The 26,362-nt window shown below is 45.3% G+C and overlaps 1 protein-coding gene across 4 annotated transcripts in view; it reads left to right on the top strand.

Annotated features, from left to right (window-relative positions):
- Positions 1–17,053, top strand: part of RIPK1 (receptor interacting serine/threonine kinase 1) — a 39,734-nt gene extending 22,681 nt beyond the window's left edge. For all 4 annotated transcript variants that reach the window (XM_048839748.2, XM_075125396.1, XM_075125395.1 and 1 more), the window contains 5 exons: positions 961–1,057; positions 5,781–6,389; positions 11,953–12,030; positions 14,025–14,177; positions 16,045–17,053. In XM_048839748.2, coding sequence (XP_048695705.2) covers positions 961–1,057; positions 5,781–6,389; positions 11,953–12,030; positions 14,025–14,177; positions 16,045–16,331 — 1,224 coding nt within the window. In that variant the 3' untranslated portion in view covers positions 16,332–17,053. The remainder of the gene's footprint in view (positions 1–960; positions 1,058–5,780; positions 6,390–11,952; positions 12,031–14,024; positions 14,178–16,044) is intronic.
- Positions 17,054–26,362: the final 9,309 nt, after the last annotated feature.

Raw genomic sequence — 26,362 nt, 5'->3', positions numbered from 1 at the left:
CAGTTACATAAGCAGGGTGTCAGAATCAGGCCCTAACAGAAGGCCAAAATGAAGTTTTTAAACTTTGAACACCCGGGATCAAGATATGTTTACAGGAAGAGATTGTTGTTGGCTTTTAATTTGTGAAAAGACTTCCTGGTAAGACAGTGACTAATGACTTTCTGAGAAGTGCAAGTAAGAACAAGAGGTCAAATCCAGAAGTCCTTAATCTGGTAAAACTGCACTTGACATCAAGTTTTACTTGAGTAAGGACATCAAAAAGGCATGAATGGCTGGAACATCAAAATGCCAGGGTAAAGATGATTATTTCTTCGGCCTTGAGAAATAAAGACAAGGATTTGCAAAGGTGAAAGTGCAGTGAAACACTATGAAACATTCCTTCCAAGGATCTTCACCAAGCTCACTGTCCCCATATCCCACATATAAACAGTTGTCAGAACAAGGCCATAGCCGTGGATTTTTTTTTTCCAGTTAAGCTCTACATGTAAATACATAAAATAGGGCATGATTCTGCTACCCTTTAAGCAGCATCTTACTCTGCAAGCAATCCTATAGATTGCATTGTGATAAGTCTATGACTTGTAGGTACAGCCCTGAGGTGGAAGCAGTGCAGAGAGTCACTGTCTAGTCCAATGGGATTAGCTCATGGACTAAGATAGTAGTCAGTGTGAGTAAGGGCACAGCTTGGCCAGATCAGAGAATCATGCCCTATATTTACATCGTAATCATTCCTGCCTTCCTTGAAAGCAGATACTGCTAGTCTGTAAACTTAACCTCACTAGTAAGCAAGCCCCACAAAGCAAGGATCATGGTCCACCAGCATTCCACCAAAGAACGTGAGATCTATGCAAGCTGTTCACTTGGGCCACTCGCTGAGGGGATGCATTTGGTTTCTACAGTAAAGACACTTCCTTTGCTTAAACTTTCACCTGCTTCATGATATTTTTTTCCTGTATACAGAAAGTGTACCCTGGGCCAACTGAACTTGTGAAGAGGATGCAGTCCCTTCAGATAGACGCTGTCGCAGAATCTCCAAGTAACAGACATGCACAAACAGGTGATTACTACATCACTTCATAATACTTTATTTCATAGTGCCTGCTTAGGGCAAAATTGGGGACAAATAAAATTGATTCCATTATTATTAAAAGCTGTAACAAACAGACCCAGTTGTTCAGAACTCGGGAGAGAATCTGGAGTACTGAATAAAAAGATCAGATTTATCTGCTGTTCTAAAATGCAAGTCACAGAAACACTATCTCTTGATCACTATTTCCAGGCGCTACAGTTTGAAAAACCAGGTTATTTTTAAACTCTTGTGCTTTTGTTTTTCCATGCAGAAAGTATTTTCTCTTTCCATCTGTACTTCATTTGTTCAATGCTTGTTTTGTCCTTTACATTATATGTTCACTTTGATAACATCCTTAACCTTCCCTCTGTTGATTCACACCAACAAACTTTTGCTTGGTCTTTAGGCTTCAGTACCATGCTATATCAATTTTTGGAATCATCTCCCCTTTCCAGTCCAACCTTATCAGTGTCCTGAGAACAACTAGAGTGAAAAAAACTAGAATGTATCACTTGTTTTAAGATCTTGCTCCTTATTGATTCTGCCTTGGACACCATGGGACTGGTCGTGGGTTACTCCATTCATCTGTTCCCTCCTTTGTCACATATCAGCTCAAATCCTGGTTTGTTTCACAGCTTTGAGGAAGTATATAGTTGTAGATAATTATATGTGGCCATACCACTAGGTCTGTAGTGGAAGGTGTGTCTCTGTACTTCTTTCACCCAAGTGCCCTGTTAGCAGGGGTTCAAATCTGTAGCACTGTGTAACAGGTCCACCATCCTAGAGTGCCCCTATGGCCTTTCAGATGGTCTCTTGTGTTGGGACCTTGCCAGGTTCCCCTAGTGTCACCCTCCTTCCATGGTCACCACTGTCCTTAAAATCCCAAATAATCAACTCAAATGTCTTCTGTTCCTCCTCGGGTCTTTCTACAGTCCTTGTCTCTCTGCTAAGCAGTGACAAACAAAAAGAATACCATTAAACCACTCCCAGCAGTTTAGGGCATGTGATTATAGGCTCTCTGTCTAGTTCTCAGAATCCTTCATCCTGTTCTCAGGACACTGACTAGCAGAGCTAATCCTCCCTCTGCACTTTCCTGGTTTACCTCTCTTACTAGCGCTTGCCAGCCCTCTCCCACTCAGAGAGCACATTAGATGCCCTCTCTCCTGGGCCTCCTCCCAACTGCCCTGACCTCCTTCCTTCAAGGCCTCCTTGAGCTTGACTCACCCTTTCCAGGTGTACCCAGACAGTACTAATAGAGCTTTCGGGCTCCAGTTAATCCCTTTTCAGCTGTGGCAGTGTGACAGGGTGCTCTACTCACCGCAGGTCTGGCGCTGCCTCCTGGCTGTTCTGGGGAACAGTACACCGGGTCAACACCTTTCCCCAAGGCTGCAAACCATCCACCTGTGTGCAGCCGCTCTTTCGCTCTAGGAGTTGCTGTGGCCTCATTGTGACTCACCCCTCCAGCTAGGTCACTATTGTGGTTTCCCCTTCTGAGGGGGGAGGGAAGAGGTCTCTTCTGCCAAACAGACGCAGGCAGTCTTCCTATGCACTTCCCTAGTGGCTGGTTGGGAAACCTGGGCCCATTCTGTACTCCATGTTCTGGCTCAGGTACCCTCTAATCAGCAGTCAAGTCTTTTCCATCCCATACCTTACTGCATTTCCCTGAGTTGTCCTAACCTTTGGCTCTCCCTTCCTTCTCTGGGTCTGCCAGCTTCACCACTCTCTTCTCCCAGTGAGCAACTACAGGCTACCCATCTCTGCTACCTCCAAACACTCCTCCCTCTTCCCAGTCGGTGACTGTAGATTTTCTCAAGACCCCCCCTGTTTCCTGTATTTTATATACCCCCTGCCCCCATTCCTGCACAAGTGAGCCACTCTCCAATTATCTGCCTCCAGCCCAAAAGCTCCAGTTTGCAGCCTAATTAACAGATTGGGCTTACCTGGCCTAATTCAGCTCCTGCAGGGCCAGTGCGCGGTGCACACCCCATCACAGGCAGGTTTACACATTCCATCACACACACACACACATATAAGCGATGTTAGAAAATCCAGTAAAAACCTCCTGCAAAGTTTTCTTTTGCTCAGACCATTTTGAAGATAATCTAGTTCAGATAATACTATGTGATCAGTCTTGTCATCTGCCTGACAAACCTCACCCCCCAGACAGGTTAGCAGCAACTCACACCGTTCTTCAGCAGAGGTAATGAATTTTAATCGGGCAGCAGCAGGGCTACATGTTTAATGTGTAAGTTATGTTTTCTTAGGAAAAATATTAAAACGTAGCAGCACCATGTTACAAACTCTCTCATCCTTTAAAAAAAAAAACCTTTGGTGTGAATGTGGCATTTGTGAAAGGTGATCCACTGACAACCTTGTAGAGGACAATCAAAGTCCTCTCTTTATCCAGCAGATAGACACAGTGCAGCCCGTGGTAGTGTAAGGGCACGTATATGCTTGTGTTTTTAAAACCCAGGTTCTGAGACTCCCTGCTACGGGTGTACAGACCCAGGTTCATGCTAGATCATAAAGAACAGCGTAGACATTGCAGCCTCCCTAGGCTTCAGAGGCCAGGCTCCAGCCTGAGCCTCAGATGCGTTGCCCTGGGTTTTAAAACTCAGTGTAGACATTCTTGGAGGCTACGGCTACACTAGAGATCTGACAGGGGCACAACTGTACTGATGCAGCTGTGCCACTGTCAGATCTCTCATGTAGCTGCATTATGCCAATAGGAGAGAGCTCTCATATCAACATAATTAAACCACCCCCAATGAGTGGCAGTCGCTTTGCACACTACCGCTTATGCTGGCATAATTTGTGTCACTCAGAGGTGTGTTTTTTCACATCCCTGAGCGACACAAGTGGTATTGTAGACATGGCCTAAGAGTCCTCAAGCCTGCCCTGGAGGATCATTTGTAGAGACGGTCACAGTCCTTGACATTCAATCTAGCACCTGTCTGTTGAGTGCTGACAGTTGCCAACTATGGTGGGGTTGTTTTTTTCCCTGTTGCAGTGGTGATATTTATCCACTTGAAACCAGAGTAAGTCAACCAAGTCACATTTACCATGGAGCAGCCCTCAGAGAGTAACGGTTTTCATTCACCACCAACCTGGATTGGATTCAAACGTGTATTCTAGAGATAGGAAGGTCAACATTCCATACATCATTACCAACCCCCTGACTATCCAGTCCCATATAAGCTTTGTTCTAATGCTACAATGGCCTTTTTGAGCCCCATTATTTTCAGTGATGCCCAGCATCTACAAGACCATTTCAAAGCTCCATGTTGATGCTGTAATCCTTTTAAATCTCAATAGGAGATGCTCTTCAGCCCCATACTACAAAAAAAGCAGGTTTTGAACTATTTGTTCAGTCTTGCGATGCTATAGAATGATTAGAATTCAAACAATCCAGTTCAGACCACAAGCAAACCTTTCATTGTCTCTAAGGGAAGCTGTGTGCGCGCAACCATCCAAGGACAGAATTTATCTGTAAGGTTTAGGTGAAAATCATGGGTTACTTCCCTCTTCGCCCATAGACATTAAATGGATCTTTATTAAAATATATTCTCTGAACTCTAGAAGAACAAGCTAGACAGAGATTGAAAATCAAAGTTCATTAAAAATACAGAATGATGCATTCATGAAGGCTAATTTGAGATTTGCTGTGATAGGATCATTGAAAGAAACATGACTTTTAGTGCTGTTTAAAGTAGCACCTACAGTGAAATTCTGAGAGTCTGATTCTCCACTATCTCTCTCCAATTTTGTGCAATATAACTCCATTGGAGGTAAATTAGTGAACCAGGACCTCTAAAGTCCAAGACCTTTCATTCTTCCCTTCTTGGCCTGATGTGTTGTGTTGTATTTCTGTGCCATGTTCCGCTTAGAGGTGGCTGCATTTCAGTGGTGCTTGAAACATGTACTATCCCTATAGATACTGTCTATAGTAAAAAGAAAAGGAGTACTTGTGGCACCTTAGAGACTAACCAATTTATTTGAGCATAAGCTTTCGTGAGCTACAGCTCACTTCATTGGATAAATTGGTTAGTCTCTAAGGTGCCACAAGTACTCCTTTTTGTGAATACAGACTAACACGGCTGCTACTCTGAAACCTGTCTATAGCAGTAGTTCTCAAAGCCGGTCCACTGCTTGTTCGGTCCGGCCCGCCAAGGGCCTTCCCTGGTTTGTTTACCTGCCGCATCCGCAGGTTCGGACCTGGCCAATGGGGGCTGCGGGAAGCGGTGCGGGCCAAGGTACGTGCTGGCCGCACTTCCCGCAGCCCCAATTGGCCTGGAGCGGCAAACCGTGGTCAGTGGGAGCTGCGATAGGCCAAACCTGCGGACGCAGCAGGTAAACAAACCTGTCTGGCCCACCAGGGGCTTTCCCTGAACAAGCGGCGGACCGGCTTTGAGAACCACTGGTCTATAGGATCTGGTCTTGTAGCATTGAAGTCACTGAGCTTTTGCCATTGATTTCAGTATGGTCAGACCCACAGTTTATAAAGATAATTTCTGATGAAAAGGTCTTAAGTAAAATGTAAAATATATTATCTTTTCTGGAAGAGATTACCTTTAGTTATGAATTATTTAGCTGTTTTTAATATAAAAATGCTAGACTCTACCATAGTATTGTTGAGATGTAATTGAAAATGACAGGTATATCTTTGCATTATAGGCTAATTCAAGTATTAAATTTCCCTTCCCTGCTGCAGATCAGCCCAATTCCCTACATAGCTCTGAGGGTCTCATGACTGGCAATGTGGATGAAGCCATGTTTGCTCCCTTTCCGGTGAACCAGCCTGTCGAGAGCTGTGAGACCTCCTTTGAGGCCTCTGTGGGCCTAGAAAGAAAATTGCAGGATGAATTAAATTATCATAAGTATGGCAGCCGGATGGATAATTTTGAAAGCCAACCTCTAGTATACAGTGCTGAAAAGAGAGAGGAGGAAAGAAGACGAAGGGTGTCCTTTGATCCATTTACAACTCCACCTGCTGCTCCACAGATGAATGAATCATATCTGAAAGCTGAAAGCACAGGATCAAAAGCCAGTTGCTATAGTAACGTGACCAGTTACAGTCATTTAAAACAACCACCACCACCAGCTGCAACTCCTCCAATATGGGAAAATTTACCATACAATCCAAATATTATGTATGGGACAAGGCCTGTAGATCCAATAGCAGGATGTACAGAGGATCTCTATGGATCAAATTCAGCCAATACATTTAGTCTGAATAAACCTCCTGTGCCTGAATCTGGCCTAGACCAGCAGCCACAAGCATCCACACCTTGGATTCCAAAGAGTTTGAATACAGAGACAGGTAGGTGAGATATTGGTCTTACTACTTTTTTGTCTAAAACACAAACAGTACTCCTTTTGTCGTCTTCCAGAAGTAAAATGGCCACTGATCAATTTGTAGCTCACATACCAACAAGCAGCTGATTTCATACTCTTCAAGCTATGGTAGCAAAGGCTTTCCTTTAGACATATTATGGTCCACTGCTCTTCATTTTCCTGATACTTTTATATCACTTCAGTTCATTAAAATGCTGTGGGCTTGATTCTCCTCACGTGCTTGTTTTCATTGGTGTAACTCCATTGATGTCAACGTTACTCCTGATTTACATCAGTGTAAGAGAGAAGAATCAAGCCACTGACTGCATGCTATTATCCAGTTGGTACTCCTGGGGGAGTTCTGTGCCACTGCACAAAGCAGAATTTTGCAGAAATTAATGTTGTGCCTGCAGAATTTCCTTTCCCCCACAGAAATGGGCTGCAGTGCTGCTAGCCACCACTAGGGGCCACTGGACTCAGCAGAGCCCAGCTTGCACATAGAAGACACTGCTAGGGGGAGGAGGAGGGAGCTAGAGGGTTCCTGGCAGCTGCAGTTCCCAGCATGCCCTGAGGGAAGGAGAGGGTGGTATGCAGGAAACTCCATGAAAGTTTGGGACCAAGCATCAGGCTGTTTCTCCCTCTGGATCCCTGGGCTCTGGGGGAGGAGGGGCCCCCACGGTGGAGCTCTGGGGAGGAGGGGTTGAGGTATATTAGCAGAAGGGCACCACAGCTGGGCTCTGCAGTGGGGGCGGGAGGAGGTGTGAGTGTCTGGACCCCCGTCTGGGCTCTGGGGTGGGCAGAGAAACAGGAACTGGGTTGTCATAGGAGTTTCTTTAACTCTCTACTCCTGGGGTAATTTTTGTGTGTGTCTGTATTGTTACAGACATACTTGCTGACGGGTATTTTGAAATAAATTACCAAAATAATTGAAAAGGAGTACTTGTGGCACCTTAGAGACTAACCAATTTATTTGAGCATGAGCTTTCGTGAGCCACAGCTCACTTCATCAGATGTGTACCGTGGAAACTGCAGCAGACTTTATATACACACAGAGAATATGAAACAATACCTCCTCCCACCCCACTGTCCTGCTGGTAATAGCTTATCTAAAGTGATCAGCAGGTGGGCCATTTCCAGCACAAATCCAGGTTTTCTCACCCTCCACCCCCCCACACAAATTCACTCTCCTGCTGGTGCTAGCCCATCCAAAGTGACAACTCTTTACATAATCAAGTCGGGCTATTTCCTGCATAGATCCAGGTTTTCTCACTTCCCCCCCACCCCCATACACACACAAACTCACTCTCCTGCTGGTAATAGCTCATCTAAACTGACCACTCTCCAAGTTTAAATCCAAGTTAAACCAGAATATCTGTGGGGGGGGGGGGGGGTAGGAAAAAACAAGAGGAAACGGGCTACCTTGCATAATGACTTAGCCACTCCCAGTCTCTATTTAAGCCTAAATTAATAGTATCCAATTTGCAAATGAATTCCAATTCAGCAGTTTCTCGCTGGAGTCTGGATTTGAAGTTTTTTTGTTTTAAGATAGCGACCTTCATGTCTGTGATTGCGTGACCAGAGAGATTGAAGTGTTCTCCGACTGGTTTATGAATGTTATAATTCTTGACATCTGATTTGTGTCCATTTATTCTTTTACGTAGAGACTGTCCAGTTTGACCAATGTACATGGCAGAGGGGCATTGCTGGCACATGATGGCATATATCACATTGGTGGATGTGCAGGTGAACGAGCCTCTGATAGTGTGGCTGATGTTATTAGGCCCTGTGATGGTGTCCCCTGAATAGATATGTGGGCACAATTGGCAACGGGCTTTGTTGCAAGGATAAGTTCCTGGGTTAGTGGTTCTGTTGTGTGGTATGTGGTTGTTGGTGAGTATTTGCTTCAGGTTGCGGGGCTGTCTGTAGGCAAGGACTGGCCTGTCTCCCAAGAGCTCTCGTCCCCTAAAGCCCCTACTCTACTTGCGCTATATTGATGACATCTTCATCATCTGGACCCATGGAAAAGAAGCCCTTGAGGAATTCCACCACGATTTCAACAATTTCCATCCCACCACCAACCTCAGCCTGGTCCAGTCCACACAAGAGATCCACTTCCTGGACACTACAGTGCTAATAAACAATGGCCACATAAACACCACCCTATACCGGAAACCTACTGACCGCTATTCCTACCTGCATGCCTCCAGCTTTCACCCTGACCACACCACACGATCCATCGTCTACAGCCAAGCTCTGCGATACAACCGCATTTGCTCCAACCCCTCAGACAGAGACAAACACCTACAAGATCTCTGTCAAGCTTTCTTACAACTACAATACCCACCTGCAGAAGTAAAGAAACAGATTGATAGAGCCAGAAGAGTTCCCAGAAGTTACCTACTACAGGACAGGCCTAACAAAGAAAATAACAGAACGCCACTAGCGGTCACCTTCAGCCCCCAACTAAAACCCCTCCAACGCATTATTAAGGATCTACAACCTATCCTAAAGGATGACCCAACACTCTCACAAGTCTTGGGAGACAGGCCAGTCCTTGCCTACAGACAGCCCCGCAACCTGAAGCAAATACTCACCAACAACCACATACCACACAACAGAACCACTAACCCAGGAACTTATCCTTGCAACAAAGCCCGTTGCCAATTGTGCCCACATATCTATTCAGGGGACACCATCACAGGGCCTAATAACATCAGCCACACTATCAGAGGCTCGTTCACCTGCACATCCACCAATGTGATATATGCCATCATGTGCCAGCAATGCCCCTCTGCCATGTACATTGGTCAAACTGGACAGTCTCTACGTAAAAGAATAAATGGACACAAATCAGATGTCAAGAATTATAACATTCATAAACCAGTCGGAGAACACTTCAATCTCTCTGGTCACGCAATCACAGACATGAAGGTCGCTATCTTAAAACAAAAAAACTTCAAATCCAGACTCCAGCGAGAAACTGCTGAATTGGAATTCATTTGCAAATTGGATACTATTAATTTAGGCTTAAATAGAGACTGGGAGTGGCTAAGTCATTATGCAAGGTAGCCTGTTTCCTCTTGTTTTTTCCTACCCCCCCCCCCCCCCACAGATATTCTGGTTTAACTTGGATTTAAACTTGGAGAGTGGTCAGTTTAGATGAGCTATTACCAGCAGGAGAGTGAGTTTGTGTGTGTATGGGGGTGGGGGGGAAGTGAGAAAACCTGGATCTATGCAGGAAATAGCCCGACTTGATTATGTAAAGAGTTGTCACTTTGGATGGGCTAGCACCAGCAGGAGAGTGAATTTGTGTGGGGGGGTGGAGGGTGAGAAAACCTGGATTTGTGCTGGAAATGGCCCACCTGCTGATCACTTTAGATAAGCTATTACCAGCAGGACAGTGGGGTGGGAGGAGGTATTGTTTCATATTCTCTGTGTGTATATAAAGTCTGCTGCAGTTTCCACGGTACACATCTGATGAAGTGAGCTGTGGCTCACGAAAGCTCATGCTCAAATAAATTGGTTAGTCTCTAAGGTGCCACAAGTACTCCTTTTCTTTTTGCGAATACAGACTAACACGGCTGTTCCTCTGAAACCAAAATAATTGAAACTGGCATGATTATGTAGTGTTATTTTAACAAATAAAATTTGAAGAATTTTAAAATATTGTGCCAAAAAATAAAAAATTCTGCGCACAAAATTCCCCAGAGAGTAAGTTGGGCAGCTAAATAACTAATGACCTCTCCCAGCCCATCTAGGGTGAAAGAACCATAAACAAGAACAATCACCAGATTGTGCTAGAAGCAAATGGTAGTTGATTTTAGACTCACAAAGGTGTGTAAAATAAGTCAGAATCTTACTGCAGGTCAGTTGCAGCACAGAAACAGTGTTAGAGTGAGGATATTTCGTACCTTTCAGAAAATGAATCTTTGCCAGCTCTGGTGGCTTGATTGGGTAAATGCTCTACCAGATGGAAGATCCATGTTCATAAGTGTCCCTAAATTCAAGCCAACAGGAAGCTGATACTCTTAGCTGCACAGAGAGCAGGTTATATCTAATGCTGCTATGGCAATGCCTCTCAGCAATTGCAGGTGAGGTATGTATCCTTAGGAACAGAAGGCTATAGAGCTCAAGAAGGGAGAGAATATTGAGAGTTTAGCAAAAAACAAACATAAACAAACAGGTCAATAACCGTGTGTTCAGTGGAGGTTGTCCCATACCATTTAGGAAAAGGACAAGGTATTATACAGATTAATCATCTTACCCTAGAATGCTGGATTTTCCTGGTATGGCATTCCTTTTCAGTACTTTACACTAAGGGTATGTCTACACTACCCACCGGATAGCGATCGATCCAGGGGGGGGATCGATTTATCATGTCTAGTCTAGATGCGATAAATCGCCCCCCGAGCACTCTCCCGTCGACTCCTGTACTTCACTGCCGCGAGAGGCGCAGGTGGAGTCAACTGGGGAGCGGCCGCAGTCGGTGAAGACACCACGGTAAGTCGATCTAAGTACATTGACTTCAGCTACGTTAGTCACGTGGGCTAACCGCAGGTGCTACAGAGTTGACAGAATGCAAGATTTCATTGTCCAAAAAAAACCCACCAAAAAACCGCTGTATGGAGTTTGCGATTGCTGTCTATATCAATATATTGATTGCGAGGAGTTTGTGAGAGCTGTGACTGTCACATCTGCAGGTGGAAACTAACTCTCAGAATCACTAATGTTCAAATATTTGGATAGAAAGAAAAAAGAAATGCAGAAGAGATTACTGAGAAGCAGCATGATATAGTGGAGAAAGTACCAGACTACTAGCATGGCCACCCAGAGATTTGGTGCATGGTAAGCCAGGATGTGAATGTACAGCACACTAGCCTGCTGTGCCCTAAGTTGCCCTATGGACGCTGCTGCCACGTGCTAAAAATTCCATACTTAGTGTTAACAGCAGTAAGTCAAAGTGCACTATAGAAGTTAGTGCATGGCAGCAGGGTCCACAGGGTGACTTAGGGCATGGCATGCTAGTGTGCTGTATATTTATACCCTGGCTTGCTGCGCACTAAGGCTCCATATAGGCAAGCCCTGAGAATCGGATGACCTGCCAGCTCTTCTGTTAACTTGTTGTGTTACCTTAGACTGGAATTTTCAAATTTGTGTACCTAAAATTAGGTACCTAAATCCATATCTAGACTCTAATCCTGCACTGGAATCTGCTTGCAAAGGAACTCTTACATCTGTGTGGAATCCCACTGGTCACACTGGCACTTCGCAGACTCTGTATGGATGCAGGGTCTACGCTAGAGGATCTTGACACGGAGTAAGGTTGTTAGGCACTTCACTAAACTATTATTTGTTTAATTAAATATACTTTTATTGGATTTGTTAAAAAGCTTCTTAGCTTTTGGGGTAACAGCACCTTTCCCCCCTCTGTATTAGGAGCATTAACTGTGTTCTTATACTTTTATAAATATAACAGTTTTGAAGTATTTGTGCCTTTAGGTTTTTGATGACCAAATACTTTTGCATTTGTGTGTTTTGTAATTATTCAGGCAAAACGGAATCCAATCCTTTTAAGAAGGGGAATTTTGCATATACTCCTACTACACCTGTACAACACAAAATCACAGGTAAATGCTGTAGCATTGATATTTCCTAACGACTAACACTAAATGCATGCTAACCTTATTTCAAAAATTTTGGACCAGCTTTACCAAAAAGTGAAACTGAAATCTCTACCTCTAAAAACCGTTAATGAGATACCTCTCTTTGTTTTACAGGGTATCATTAAGCACCATGTAGATGTGTTATAAAGCACAGAGATATGAAATATCATGGCTCTGAGAGACAAACTGCATGATTTTCCAGGGCCTTACAGAACTGTGAAATCATGACTTCATACCTGGATTCACTTCTTTGAGAAGTGAAACTATAAGCCAAATCTGAGTCTTCAAAAGCTTCATTTTTCACTTGTATTTAGGCTTTGTTCAAAAAAGCATTTTTGACTAAAAATGAAGCTGTTGAAGTAGTTAGCGATAAACACATCTGTGGTCGGTTAATAGGGATGTAAAAGGTGAGAATTAGTCTCACCAGTTAACCCGCCTTAACCATTAACCCCTGGCCAGCTGGCCGATCCCAGCAGCCCTAGCTGCGTTGGCCGGAGCAGGCCCAGCCATTTAATCGGTTAACCATTTAAATGACATATTTTTAATCATTTAAATGGTTAACTTTTTTTAAACAGTATTTATATCCCTAATTGCTTCATATTCACCAATGGCAGGGACGTTACTCTTTAATTTTATATTTATCATGGTTAGTTGTTACTGATACTGATTGAAAATCATGTCTAAGGAAATGTAAATGTATGTGACACTTTACAAACTGAATATGACTGTTTTCAATAAAGTATGCAGATGTTACTGTGGATACACACACACAGCAGATCTGAAGGGGCCATTTATAGCCATTTTTCAGAGCAGGAATAGCATTTTATTGTCAATTCTGAACAAAAGAAAATTGTTCAACCTTGCTTTGCAGTCTTCTCACTCAAAGACAATTTATAATACATCTACCTAAGTATCTTCCAGAAACTATTGTCATGATATAAAATGAACTAATATGGTTGTAATCTAAACTAGCACTGATTTTACATACAAGTTAAATGCAAAGAACTACTAATTCAACATTGTGGTTCAGTTTTTACACCTATAAAAGATCTCAGAGATATTGTTTGTCTCCTCCTCATCTCTTAGCTTGATTACCGTAAGCATATTAAGGGACTGTGCCATTTTGAACTTCCTGATCTTTATGCACTTAGAATCTCAGCCGTGCCTATTGAGAAATGTAGTAATCTATTGTGCCTCCAAGGTACAGCCCCTCAGAGGGGACAGTACAGAGACACACTAACCATGGGGGAGCACCCAGAAGTTTTCTGCCCAGGACTTCTCTAAAGTGCAAGGGTTGTACATCTGCAGATTCATGGAGCACAGCATGCTTCTCCCCGAGAGCCAGTCCTGCTGTAATGGCCAGTAGATAGCTGGAAGTGAAGCCATATAAAGATAAGGTTCTGTATATATTAAATCTGATACATGTAATATTAAATCCAGTAAATATTTCACAAAAGATCTGGGGCCTGATCCTCAACTGATGTAAATCAGTGTAGCACCATTGAAGTCACAAACTCAGAACTCCCCATCTCTCTTAATCTTGCTTCCCCTGCTCCCCAATCCTCTGCACGCACACCTTTTTTTTTTTTTAAAGGAACATTGCCACCACTTTGATATTTTGAGATTGACTTTCATCTTTCACCCAGTGAATTATGTCTCTGAACTGTATCACCTATTCAATTCAGAACGTAAGATCCTAGGGGCAGGGATTGTGACTTCCTCTATTTGTACAACCCAAAGCACACCAAGAGCAGCCAGTACAGAAGTATCATAAATTAATAATGGCAAAGTTCCTGCAGTGGCCAAAGAAAGGCCGTTTCTAGTTTAAATACAAAATAATGATCATGGCTGTATTTGGTTTAAATACAAAATAAATCATTCTTCCTTGCCATCGTATCTCTTGAATTCTAAACTGCATGTACTTGATTATATATCAGTCTTAAACTGCCTTTACACAGATGAAGCTGCAAAATACACCATATATAACAGTACCGGAATTCAAATTGGAGCCTACAATCACATGGCGATTGAAGACCAGAATCTATATGTAAGCAGTGTTCCAGTCAACACGCAAAACTCTTATGCACATTATGAAAACATGGGTATATTTGGTAAGAGCAATCTCTCTCCGTTCTTTCATAATGTTCCTCTTTACAATCAGCTCTTTGTTCCTTGTGCACCCCACCCCTTAGTCCCTGCTCGCCTCACTCTTTCGGCACAATCTGAAGGCTGACAGTCTGTTTCTGAGAACCATCTTTGGGGAATGTACAGTGCATCTAGCTCCCTGTCGTATTTAGAAGTTAGCCATTTTGCGTCCTTTATTACATAGCATTACAGTTAAGCAATACCTAAGGTTATCATCATGAGTGGTGGTTTGTACTAACGTTGCTTTGTATTATTACACCATTCCCTCATCCACCCTGTTTCATCACCTCTTAGCTGATATTCTCCCGCAGCTGCCTCTACCAAACCTGAAGCTGACATTAAGCATGTCAACACAGTGCACTGTCTCATGAGTCACCAAGTCACAGCACCTGTGGATGTGTACATAAAGACAGAGAAAAAAAAAGAGCAGTGGAAGCAAAACTAGGATCAGTGGACCTGACTGAGAGTTCAAACATTTCAGTACAGGAGGGGCAGGACTATTTTAAAAGGTAATAGTTAGGGTGACCAGATAGCAAGCGTGAAAAATCGGGATGGGGGGGTAATAGGTGCCTATATAAGAAAAAGCCCCAAAAATCAGGACTGTCCCTATAAAATCGGGACATCTGGTCACCCTAGTCATAGTATTTGTATATACTGGCTTAAATCACTACTGCATATTTTTAATGTATTTAATTGAGAAGTCATAACAGTATCTTTCATCCAAGGATATCAAAGCATTTTATAAACATTAATTAAGCCTCATATCACCACTGTGAGGTAGTTTCTCAATTTTACATATGATTAAAGAAAGACACAAGGACATTGTGACATGTCCCAGGTCAAAAAAGCAAAACAGTAGTAGATCTAGGAGTGTCATAGAATCATAAAATATCAGGGTTGGAAGGGACCTCAGGAGGTCATCTAGTCCAACCCCCTGCTCAAAGCAGGACCAATCCCCAACTAAATCATCCCAGCCAGGGCTTTGTCAAGCCTGACCTTAAAAACTTAAAAGGAAGGAGATTCTACCACTTCCCTAGGTAACCCATTTCAGTGTTTCACCACCCTCCTAGTGAAAAAGTTTTTCCTAATATCCAACCTAAACCTCCCCCACTGCAACTTGGGACCATTACTCCTTGTTCTGTCATCTGCTACCACTGAGAAGAGTCTAGATCCATCGTCTTTGGAACCCCCTTTCAGGTAGTTGAAAGCAGCTATCAAATCCCCCCTCATTCTTCACTTCTGCAGGCTAAACAATCCCAGTTCCCTCAGCCTCTCCTCATAAGTCATGTGTTCCAGTCCCCTAATCATTTTTGTTGCCCTCCACTGGACATTTTCCAATTTTTCCACATCCTTCTTGTAGTGTGGGGCCCAAAACTGGACACAATACTCCAGATGAGGCCTCACCAATGTCGAATAGAGGAGAATGATCACGTCCCTCGATCTGCTGGCAATGCCCCTACTTATACATCCCAAAATGCCCTTGGCCTTCTTGGCAACAACAGCACACTGTTGACTCATATCCAGCTTCTCGTCCACTGTAACCCCTAGGTCCTTTTCTGCAGAACTGCTGCCTAGCCATTCAGTCCCTAGTCTGTAGCGGTGCATGGGATTCTTCCATCCTAAGTGCAGGACTCTGCACTTGTCCTTGTTGAACCTCATCAGATTTCTGTCTGACATCCAGTCCTCTTCTTTAATCACTAGACCAATTGCTTATATGAAAGCCACCTATAATCCTATCATTCATTACTAGTGACCATATTTTGGGGGGAGACATTCAAAGAGAAGTGGAGTTTAAACAATGCTGTCTTCTTACACTCGTCTTTCTTTTTGCAGATAGCACCTCTATCCTCTCTGAAAAACACCTGAATCTAGTGAGAGAGAACTTGGCTAAACAGTGGAAACACTGTGCTCGTAAACTGGGCTTTAGTGAGCCACAGATTGATGAAATTGACCATGACTACGAACGAGATGGACTCAAAGAAAAAGTTTACCAAATGCTGCAGAAATGGGTTATGAGTGAAGGCTACAAAGGACCTACAGTAGGAAAGCTGGCCAGAGCCCTCTATGACTGCAAGAGAATAGATCTCCTTAATGATTTGATAAAAATGAACCAGGAGTAGGCGAACTGGAAACTTAATGGAAATGGCTGTGATATTTTATCTGAAGATCCTCTTACTGAGAACATGAAACAATCTTGTAAAAGTGCTGCATGAAAGACGCCTGTCTAGAACATGCACATATTTCTGTCAAGCAGTATACAGTATCCTGTAGCTCAAAACATTTAATTTTTGAAGACAGGACAATTATGAAAAGCCTGTCCTGGGGGGGAGATGGCAGGGGGGAAGGAAGGGGAAAGAAGCTCTTCCTTTTACAGTGAAGATAATAGGTTTATCTAATAAGCTTTGTCCAAGGACAAAAAAAGTTAAAACAAAATCTGAATTGTGTATGATATGAAAAATAACATGGAAGGGATTGGCAAGGGGTGGTGGTGGGCATTTGGATCTAATTTTTTCACAGAACTTTTGGACTGCTACCTCAAAGCACGCACGTAGCTGTGTTTAAAGTGCCTTCATTCATTACTGCCTAAAAGAAGCATGGCATTTACGCAAAACTCACATCAATGAGAGCATATCATGGATTTTGTCACACCATATTGAAGCCCTGGATTGAAAACAAAACCAAACGCCTCAACTCTTCTAAGCACAGCCAATATCCACAGGAGATCGTCATAACTCGGATTGCCTTATAGATTCATCACCTTATTTTTTTAAAGTGTCCTTTTTATAACTTTAATAAAAAATAAATATTATAATAAAAATACAGAAGTATAAAAAGATACAAAGTATTGGTGTAAGAGCAATAATGATTATCAAGTATAGAAACCACTGTGTAAATTGACATTACAAGAACTGCCTTCTCACAGGATTATGATAATGTGTTTATTATTATTTAGTTTTCATTCTGTGATGGGAGTAAATTCGGGAATATATGCTTTATGAAAAGGGAAAGGAAAACTAATATGTACCTGAGCCAAAGAAAAGGCCTTGAAACTTGGAAAGTTTGGAAAATCAGTCAGGCATTTCATTTCAGGCTAATTAACCAGAAATGGAGGCATGAACTTTCTAGTCACACTAGAGATAAAGCGTACAAATTACAGACTTTCTTGGAGTACGGAACCCACAAGGAAAAATTATTGGCCCACAAATTTGCATCCACTAAGAATAATTAGGTCAAACTACTCCTTCTTTGGAGGGCAGTGGCTGTGACCTCAACCAAAACCACAAATATATGAACTTCCATCCAACTTTTTGGATCAGATAATTCTCCTTTTGGCTTTTGAAAAGTGGCAAAAATAATTATCCATCAGGACAAAAAAGCTAATACGAATTCTAATAAATCTTAACAGGCTTTGAACCCCACTATCTTTTAAATAAAAGGTGGACACACTCTGCAATTGGAGGTGTGATTGCAGCATGGCTAGGCTTACCCATGCTAGTTTTAAATCTAGCTAACCTAACTAAAAATAGCAGCGTAAATGTGGTGGCACAGGCTTCAGTGCAGACTAGCAATGCGAGTATGTACCCAAGTTCCCTGGGATGCTTGTACAGCCCACGCATCTTCACTGCTGTTTTTAGTCATGTTAGCAAAATTAACTTGTGCTGCAATCACACCTGATTGCAGTGTAGACATATCCTTCGCTACACAACCTTTGATTAGTAGCCCTGAAAATGTATTATGGTAATTTATAGTTTTCAACTGGCAATGTGCTGACTGTTCCTATTGTTTCTAAATAGAGCTCCATTCTTGGGTAAAGGAGAATAAAACTCATAGGAAACTCAAGTTTCAGAGTGGTAGCCGTGTTAGTCTGTATCAGCAGAAAGAACGAGGAGTACTTGTGGCACCAACCCATGAAGGCTTATGCTCAAATAAATTTGTTAGTCTCTAAGATGCCACAAGTACTCCTCGTTCTTTCTGAGGAAACTCAAGAATTTCAACTTGTGGCATTTCCTACCATCGTATTTGCTGGGTGTCGTTTGTCTAACTCCTATCCCTGCTAAAAAGGAGTAGTCTTCTATCCACTTAACCTTTAGCTTCTCTAGGGTCCACATGGATCTCCCTGGACTCTGTTCTGCTGTCCAGCCCCACCCATGCTAGCTGCCCTCCAACTTCCAGGAGCAGGATCCCTCCTAGGGACACAGGCAAGCCAAACCAACACAAGAGTGAATTTGTGCATTGTATCAAAACCAGGACAAAACTTTGGTTTCAGACAAATTATGTAAGGCTCAAAGGCTGACACTCAAAACAGGGACAACCCAGTAAAACCAGGATGTCCACTCAAGGAATCATTGGGGAAAATAAATAAAGACAATGGTACACTTCTACATTCTGCCCACAAACCAGACTCCTGTCGCCCAAAGGAAAACCACAGCAGTAGTTGTGCATAACAAGATAATTCCTTCTTTCTTGCACACACTAACCAATGCCAAAATATTTCTCCAGGTTTACATGTAAATGTCATTGTTAGGCTTCAGAGGTAACACATTGCACTGAATGGGGCAGTTCACTCCTCTGAGAGGTATTGTTTCAGTATCTCAACAGGCTTGAGCCGATATCACTGCATTGGTTACACTTGTTTTCAATCTTTGACTTTGCAACCATAAAGGCTAGGGGCCAAATTTTCAGGAGTGCTGAACATGAGATCTGGTTAAAAAAAAAACTGACTTCTTCATGAAAATTGTTCAAAGTTTTTTGTGGAAAAATTTAAGAGAAATTTTGAAAAAAAATAAATTAGCTCTTTGAGGCCCTGCTGCTTCTATTGAAGCCAGTAGGAGTCAGAGGGCATGCAGCACCTCTGAAAATTTGGTCCTCCAGGCTTCATTCTGCATTGGAAGATAATGTGAGACTTAGGGCTTGTCTAAACACAGAAGTTGCAGATATAACTTAAATCAGTTTTTAAAAAATGGTTTCATTAACCCCAGGCAAGCACCTGTGCAGACACTCATAAGACTAACTTGTGCCTGTAAATTTAGGACTTTTCTACACAGAAAGCTGCACCATTTAATTAAAAGTGTAGGTTTTAAACTGATTTAGTTACACGAATGCAAAAGGCTATGTGGAAATGCTTATTTCAGTTGACCTCAACTTATTTTGGTTTATCTACAGCCTGGTCTGGACAGAGGTTTTGTACCAGTATAACTATATCAACTAGGGGTGTGAGTTTTTACCAAAATAGTTATACCACTAGTGTGGATGCAGCTATACTGATATAGCTTATTCCCCTTCCCATATAAGGAATAAGCTATATCACTGAAAGCAGGAGTGGTGAGTTATATGAGCCTGTGGTGCCCATGCTCCAGCAATATTCAGTGCATGGGGAACCAGCTCCACCAATGTTCAGGACCCAGTCTCTCCTCCGGCCCCGCCTGCCATCCCCACACATCCCTGCCTGCACCCTTGGCAGCAGGCGGCTGTCCCCTGCACCTGCTTGCTACGCTCTGCTCTGCCAGCTCCCGGCACCAGCTGCCACTGCAGGGTCCTAGCATCCCCCACACTAGTGCCAGGGCAGGCTGACCCTGCCCTTCCGCCTCGGACGGACGGACCCTTCCCTTTTCTGGCAGGACCCTCCACCAGCACAGGGCCTTCCCGCAGTCACAACTCCTGCCCCATGCTAGGCAAGGGGCAGCCCCATCCCCCACCCCCAGTGAGGCTACTGGGAGGGGCAGTAGTAGGGGAGAAGGCGCACAATGGCAGCCCCCCTCCCCTGGCACCCACCACAGGGGAGGTGGCCTGGTATAAATGTGAGAGGGGCCCTAGGAGCATGTGCAGTGACAGTGGTGCGAAGTGAGTGTGCTGCCAGGGAGGAAGAGAGCTGGGGGGAGTCCTCTCTGTATGTATCAGCTTACAAGGCAGGTGTGTCGGGGGTGGGACTTAGACCCATTCTGGACACGACCAAAAATTATACAAACCTGCCACCCCTGAGTAGAAGCACATTTATACCAGTGTAGCTGTATCCTCACAACCCCCCCCCCCCCCCCCCAGACGTTCTTGTTAAACCCTGGATTTGTGCTGGAAATGGCCCACCTTGATTATCATACACATTGTAAGGAGAGTGGTCACTTTAGATAAGCTATTACCAGCAGGAGAGTGGGTTTGTGTGTGTGTGTGTGTGGGGGGGGGGGGGGGGGGGGTTTGTGAGAAAACCTGGATTTGTGCTGGAAATGGCCCAACTTGATTATCATACACATTGTAAGGAGAAAAGGAGGACTTGTGGCACCTTAGAGACTAACCAATTTATTTGAGCATGAGCTTTCGTGAGCTACAGCTCACTTCATCAGATGATGAAGTGAGCTGTAGCTCACGAAAGCTCATGCTCAAATAAATTGGTTAGTCTCTAAGGTGCCACAAGTCCTCCTTTTCTTTTTGCGAATACAGACTAACACGGCTGTTACTCTGAAACAAACTATACTGATACAGTTAAAGAGGTACAAACTTTTGTGGATAGACAAAGCCGAAGGACTTGTCTTTATGGGTGTGATACGGTCTTCTGGGGCTGGGCAGTCTAGTGGCTAGATTGCTGGTCTTTCAGTCTGTAAGGCCAGAGAGAGTGGTAGGGGGACCCAAACCCTACCTCTCTACCAAGTTCCACAGGGCCCTGTGTAAATCAGCCCCTGAACAGGGAAGATGGGCAGGGAGTCAAGACCTGCTTCCCTGGGCTACTTCCTACATGTCTCTTCAGTTTGGGGCATGACCCCACTAGTTCAGTTGTCCCAAGTGCTGGGGCTTATTTGCACCCTCCCCTTGGCAGGGGAGGCCTTACTTACCTCAAGTGGCTGTGCTAGCTGGCAGGTTATTGCTCTGTCCCTTCCGGCAGGCAGAGAACTCATACCTCATCACCAGTCAGCTCCCAGTGAGTTAGGCTCCCTTCTTTTCTCTCCCCCCCAGGCCTGGCACTGGCTCCAGGTATAGTGGGGCGGGGCTGGCTGAACCCAAAGGTTTTCTTTAACTCCCACTATGCTGGACCCAGGGAGAGGCGACTAGTGGGAGGGACACAAAGGGGGCACCAGCTAAAGGGGGCACATGACCTCCCCACGTGACTCCCCACATGACTCATCACCGTCCCCCCACATGACCCCCTCATGTGACTCATCCCCGCCCTGTTCCCCATGTGACCCCCCACATAACTCATCCCCACCCCACTCCTAGCTGGGGCGCCCCACGCTCTCCCCAGCGCCTCCCCATCCCATGTTACCTGCGGGTGGGGGCTCTGCTCCAGTCCTCCTGGCATCTGTGGCAGTCCTGGGTTTACAATGGCTCCAGTGGCTCCATGGAGCCGGGCCCATGCTCAGAACGGGCCCTGGCCTGCTCCGCTTGCACTGTGCCCTGAGACCCTTCTAGCTCCCCCTGCCCACCACTTGCTCCTCTTGGCCTGGCCACCTGCTGCCTCCTCAGCCCCACCCCCCTGCTCCTCTCTGCCCCCTGGCCGGACCCCAGTGCACTTCTGGCTCCGGGCAGTCTCTGCTTCCCACCACCTGTGGGGCCCCACCTGTCTCCCTAGAGCTGAGTCACCTGGGACTGGTGCAGAAGCCTGGCACAGTATCTAGCCTGTCTGACTCATGAAAAACACACCCCCACCCCCTCCCTGCTTGAATCAAAACCGACCAGAGAAAAGGCTTGCAGAGAGCAGTGAAGGGCGTTGGGAGACACACCTAGACCCCTCCTGACAAGGGTGACAAGATTAAGACATCTCCATTAGCATACAGAATGGAAAACAGAGACAACTCCCCTAGCCTCATCTGCATGAAAGATGGGACAGGGGGACATCTCAGTTTGCATACAGAATGGAGAACAGAGACCTGCACTGAACTCTGGGATCAGAAAAGCAGGGACGCACTGCATCATGGGAATCTCTGCTCCAGGTGTTAATGAACCTATGCCTGCACACACCCAGCTCAAGAATTATCAGACCAATTCTAGTAATAAATCCTTTATTGATATCCAAAATACTGAAGCAGCCTAGTTGCATTTTGAGCTCCCTGGAAGAAAACACCACCCAGAGCCAAGAGTGATCAGCTCCTATTATCTCGACTAAAGAAAACCCTTGAGTCATCAGTTTACCTATAAACAAATCTAGTGTTCTCCCTTGAACCATTGTATTTTCTCTACAAAAATCCCTACTCACCCTCCAGTCAGTGTTCTGATGCTTAGATCCAAACTATGCATCAGTTCCACTGGGACTCCATCTTCTCCTGACTGATCGTGCTGGGAACTCTGCCTGTCTCCCGCCCTCAGGACCCTGAGCTACCACCATCACCTGGGAACCCTGACCAGTCCAAGCCTCCTGGAGTGGGTGAGATCCCCCTCTTTCTCTCTCTCTGTCTTCCTTTCTACCTCAGGTATTAACCTTTAATAATTTCTTATGTTAGTTTAGGCTCTCCTTGTGTAGTTATCACTATTATTCAATAAATAACTTTTATGGTTAAGCTGGTTGCTTCTCTCTCTCTCTCTCTCTGAATGCTACTCTTTTGTGTTTGTAGCTTCCCCCATTTACTCTGCAGCAACGCTTCTTTTACCTAAGCTAAAGATCCCTGTAGTGCCCAACAATACTGTGGGGTTTGCTCATCAAGTGGATTACTATCAGTACAAGTGTAACGTGAAAGTGGGATAGGGACGTGTTAAACCTGTGGCACATAAGGGGTGGGCAGCTGAAATTGCTGCTCAGCCCAGCCTGTTGAGCCCAAGGGCACATGAGGGTGACAGCTTGAAAGTGCTGCTTGACCCAGCCCATTGAGTACACTGACAGATAAGGGGATCCGCTTGAGAGTGCTGATTGACCCGGTCCGCTCAGACTTGCTCTGTTAGTGTGTGTGTGTGTGTTCATCTAATTCTAGGGCTGGAGGGACCCAGTCCTGGGGAACCTAGGTCCTGCAGGATAGCTCCATTGGGAGGGAATTTGCAGAAGGAAGGAGTAGACCACACAAGTGACATAAGTAGTACATTAATAGAATTACAGAATCCTGCCCCCCCCCCCGGAAGAATAACCCTAATAAATGAGCATACCCCAAAGTAATGGGCATATTTGGTAACACCACCCCCTGCTCCTCTCTGCCCCCTGGCCAGACCCCAGTGCACTTCTGGCTCCGGGCAGTCTCTGCTTCCCACCACCTGTGAGGCCCCACCTGTCTCCCCGCCTGGGACTGGTGCAGAAGCCTGGCCAGTCTCATTTGGGGGGCGGGGACAATGCAGGGAGCTTGGCTGGGCCCCTCCAAGAGAAGTGTGTCTTGAGGGAGCCTGGCCTGGCTGATCACACCACTCCTGAGGGACTGGAGCGATTCCCCGCCCTGGTACCTGCTCTGGCTGCACTGCTGGCACACAGTTGCCTTCCAGCAGGGCCAGCGAGTGTGGCCAGAGGCAAGGCGTGGGGGAGTGGGTTTCTTGCAGGGACGGTGCTGGGCTGTGAGAGGGCAGGGAAGATCTATGTGTTGGGGCACTAGGGAGTGGGGGTTTTGTGGGGGGTGCTAGCCTGTCGTGGTAGGGCTGTGGGCAGGGGGGTGCTGAGCCGGGATGGTGTTGTGCAGGGCACTATGCATTTGTGTGGAGAGGGATTGGGGGGGCACTGGGCATAGTAGGTCTGGGGCGGGGGGCTCTGGCCATAGGGAGTCAGGAGGATGTTGGGAGGGGGGCTGCATGGCGTGGCATGGGTCCACCCCCGAGGGGAAGGTTCATGATGGCAGCACAGGGCCGGGCGAGCTAGTGTGTGTCTGGTACCTGCTAGTTTGTAAATAGCACCCTCGCTACTGGGCTGGGCGGAGCTGGGCCGCCCCTGCCATGCCATGCCCATTGCCCCTGGCTGGCCCCTCACTCTGGGAACTGACCTCTCTGTGCCATGCTCCATTACTCCCATGGGGGCTGTCAAGGTTCCTCCCCCACTCTGAACTCTAGGGTACAGATGTGGGGACCTGCATGAAAAACCTCCTAAGCTTATCTTTACCAGCTTAGGTCAAAACTTCCCCAAGGTACAAAATATTCCACGCTTTGTCCTTGGATTGGCCGCTACCACCACCAAACTAATACTGGTTCCTGGGGAAGAGCTGTTTGGACACATCTTTCCCCCCAAAATACTTCCCAAAACCTTGCACCCCACTTCCTGGACAAGGTTTGGTAAAAAGCCTCACCAATTTGCCTAGGTGACTACAGACCCAGACCCTTGGATCTTAAGAACAATGAGCAATCCTCCCAACACTTGCACCCCCCCTTTCCTGGGAAATGTTGGATAAAAAGCCTCACCAATTTGCATAGGTGACCACAGACCCAAACCCTTGGATCTGAGAACAATGAAAAAGCATTCAGTTTTCTTACAAGAAGACTTTTAATAAAAATAGAAGTAAATAGAAATAAAGAAATCCGCCCTGTAAAATCAGGATGGTAGATACCGTACAGGGTAATTAGATTCAAAAACATAGAGAACCCCTCTAGGCAAAACCTTAAGTTACAAAAAAAATACACAGACAGAAATAGTTATTCTATTCAGCACAGTTCTTTTCTCAGCCATTTAAAGAAATCATAATCTAACACGCACCTAGCTAGATTACTTACTAAAAGTTCTAAGACTCCATTCCTGGTCTATCCCCGGCAAAGACAGAATATAGACAGACACACAGACCCTTTGTTTCTCTCCCTCCTCCCAGCTTTTGAAAGTATCTTGTCTCCTCATTGATCATTTTGGTCAGGTGCCAGCGAGGTTACCTTTAGCTTCTTAACCCTTTACAGGTGAGAGGAGCTTTCCCCTGGCCAGGAGGGATTTCAAACGGGTTTACCCTTCCCTTTATATTTATGACAGGAGCCAACAAAAAAGTTTGGCGCCAGGCCCACAAAAGGTTAATCTGGCCCTGATGTGTGGAGCCACTAATGCACTCTCCTAGGCAGCCTCTGGCCACGCTGCCTGCCTGGGCTGTGCCAGGCAAGCAGTGTAGCCGCAGACTGCCTGGGAGAGTGCCGCACCAGGCAGCCTGGCCAGAAGAGGAGGCTGGACTAGGAGAGGCTCTGGCCCACCGTCTTCCCTTCCGGCTCTGGCCCTGCCCCTTCATCTCCCGGCTGCGGGCCTTGTCCTTCTCCCCCGGCATTGTGGGGAGGGTCATGTGACCCTTCAGGGCCTGCCCCCAGGGATCACCATTGCTGGACAGCAATTTCTCTACTCCCTCACAATGAGAAAGGTATACCAGTATAAGCTCAGATGTGAATTTAAACTGCTATAGTTATACCCATATAACTCCCACGTAGACACTCTTATTCCTATATAAGGCCGGGGCTATACTACAAAATTCTGCCAGCATAGCTATGTCATGTAGAAATGTGCAAAATTCACAACTCCAGGCAACATACCTATGTCAGCAGGACCTCAGTGAAGCATGCTGTCAGAGGTGCAGTTACTAAGTAGACGGAAGAACTCTAGAAACGTAGGTCAACCTAGCTACATCGCTCAGGGCGACAAATTCACCCCCTGAGACACGTAAGGAAGCCAACCTAAGTCCCAGTGTGGACAGTGCTAGGCTGATGGAAGAATTCTTCCATCAACCTAGCTACTGCCTCTCAGAGATGTGGATTTACTGCAACAACGGAAGAACCCCTTCCCTCTCCGTAGTAAGCACCACACTATGGTGGTGCAGCTACAGCACTGGAACTGTGACGCTGTAGTGATTGTAGTGTAGACATACCTGCAGTGTCTACGCTAGGGGACTATGGTGCCATAGCTATGCAGGCATGGGCTCTATAGTGTAGACGTAGCTCTACAGTGAGAATTTACATTGAATAGCAATGTCTCTCAGGGGTGTGAAACATCCACATCCCTGAGATTTAGGTATGCCAAGCACCTAACCCCCAGTGTAGCCAGTGATAGGTCAATGGAATTTCTTCTGTTGACCTAGCTACCACCTCGCAGAGAGGTGGATTACCTGTGCTCATGGGAGAACCCCGCCCATTGGCATAGGTAGTGTTTACACTGAAGCACTTTCAGTGCAGCCATACCTAAGTATCCCCATGCACAGATGGCTCAATTTAACTAACCTGGTTTAAAAAAATCACATCTCAAGGTAACCACTGCAACTTTGTGTGTGGCACAGGCCTCACTCTCCTTGGGGAGGGCCACCTTGGTATA

This window comes from Caretta caretta, chromosome 2 (genome assembly GCF_965140235.1).
Source record: "Caretta caretta isolate rCarCar2 chromosome 2, rCarCar1.hap1, whole genome shotgun sequence".
NCBI lineage: Eukaryota > Metazoa > Chordata > Testudines > Cheloniidae > Caretta > Caretta caretta.
The sequence above is the reverse complement of the archived record's forward strand: the minus strand, read 5'-3'. Positions and strand labels throughout refer to the sequence as shown.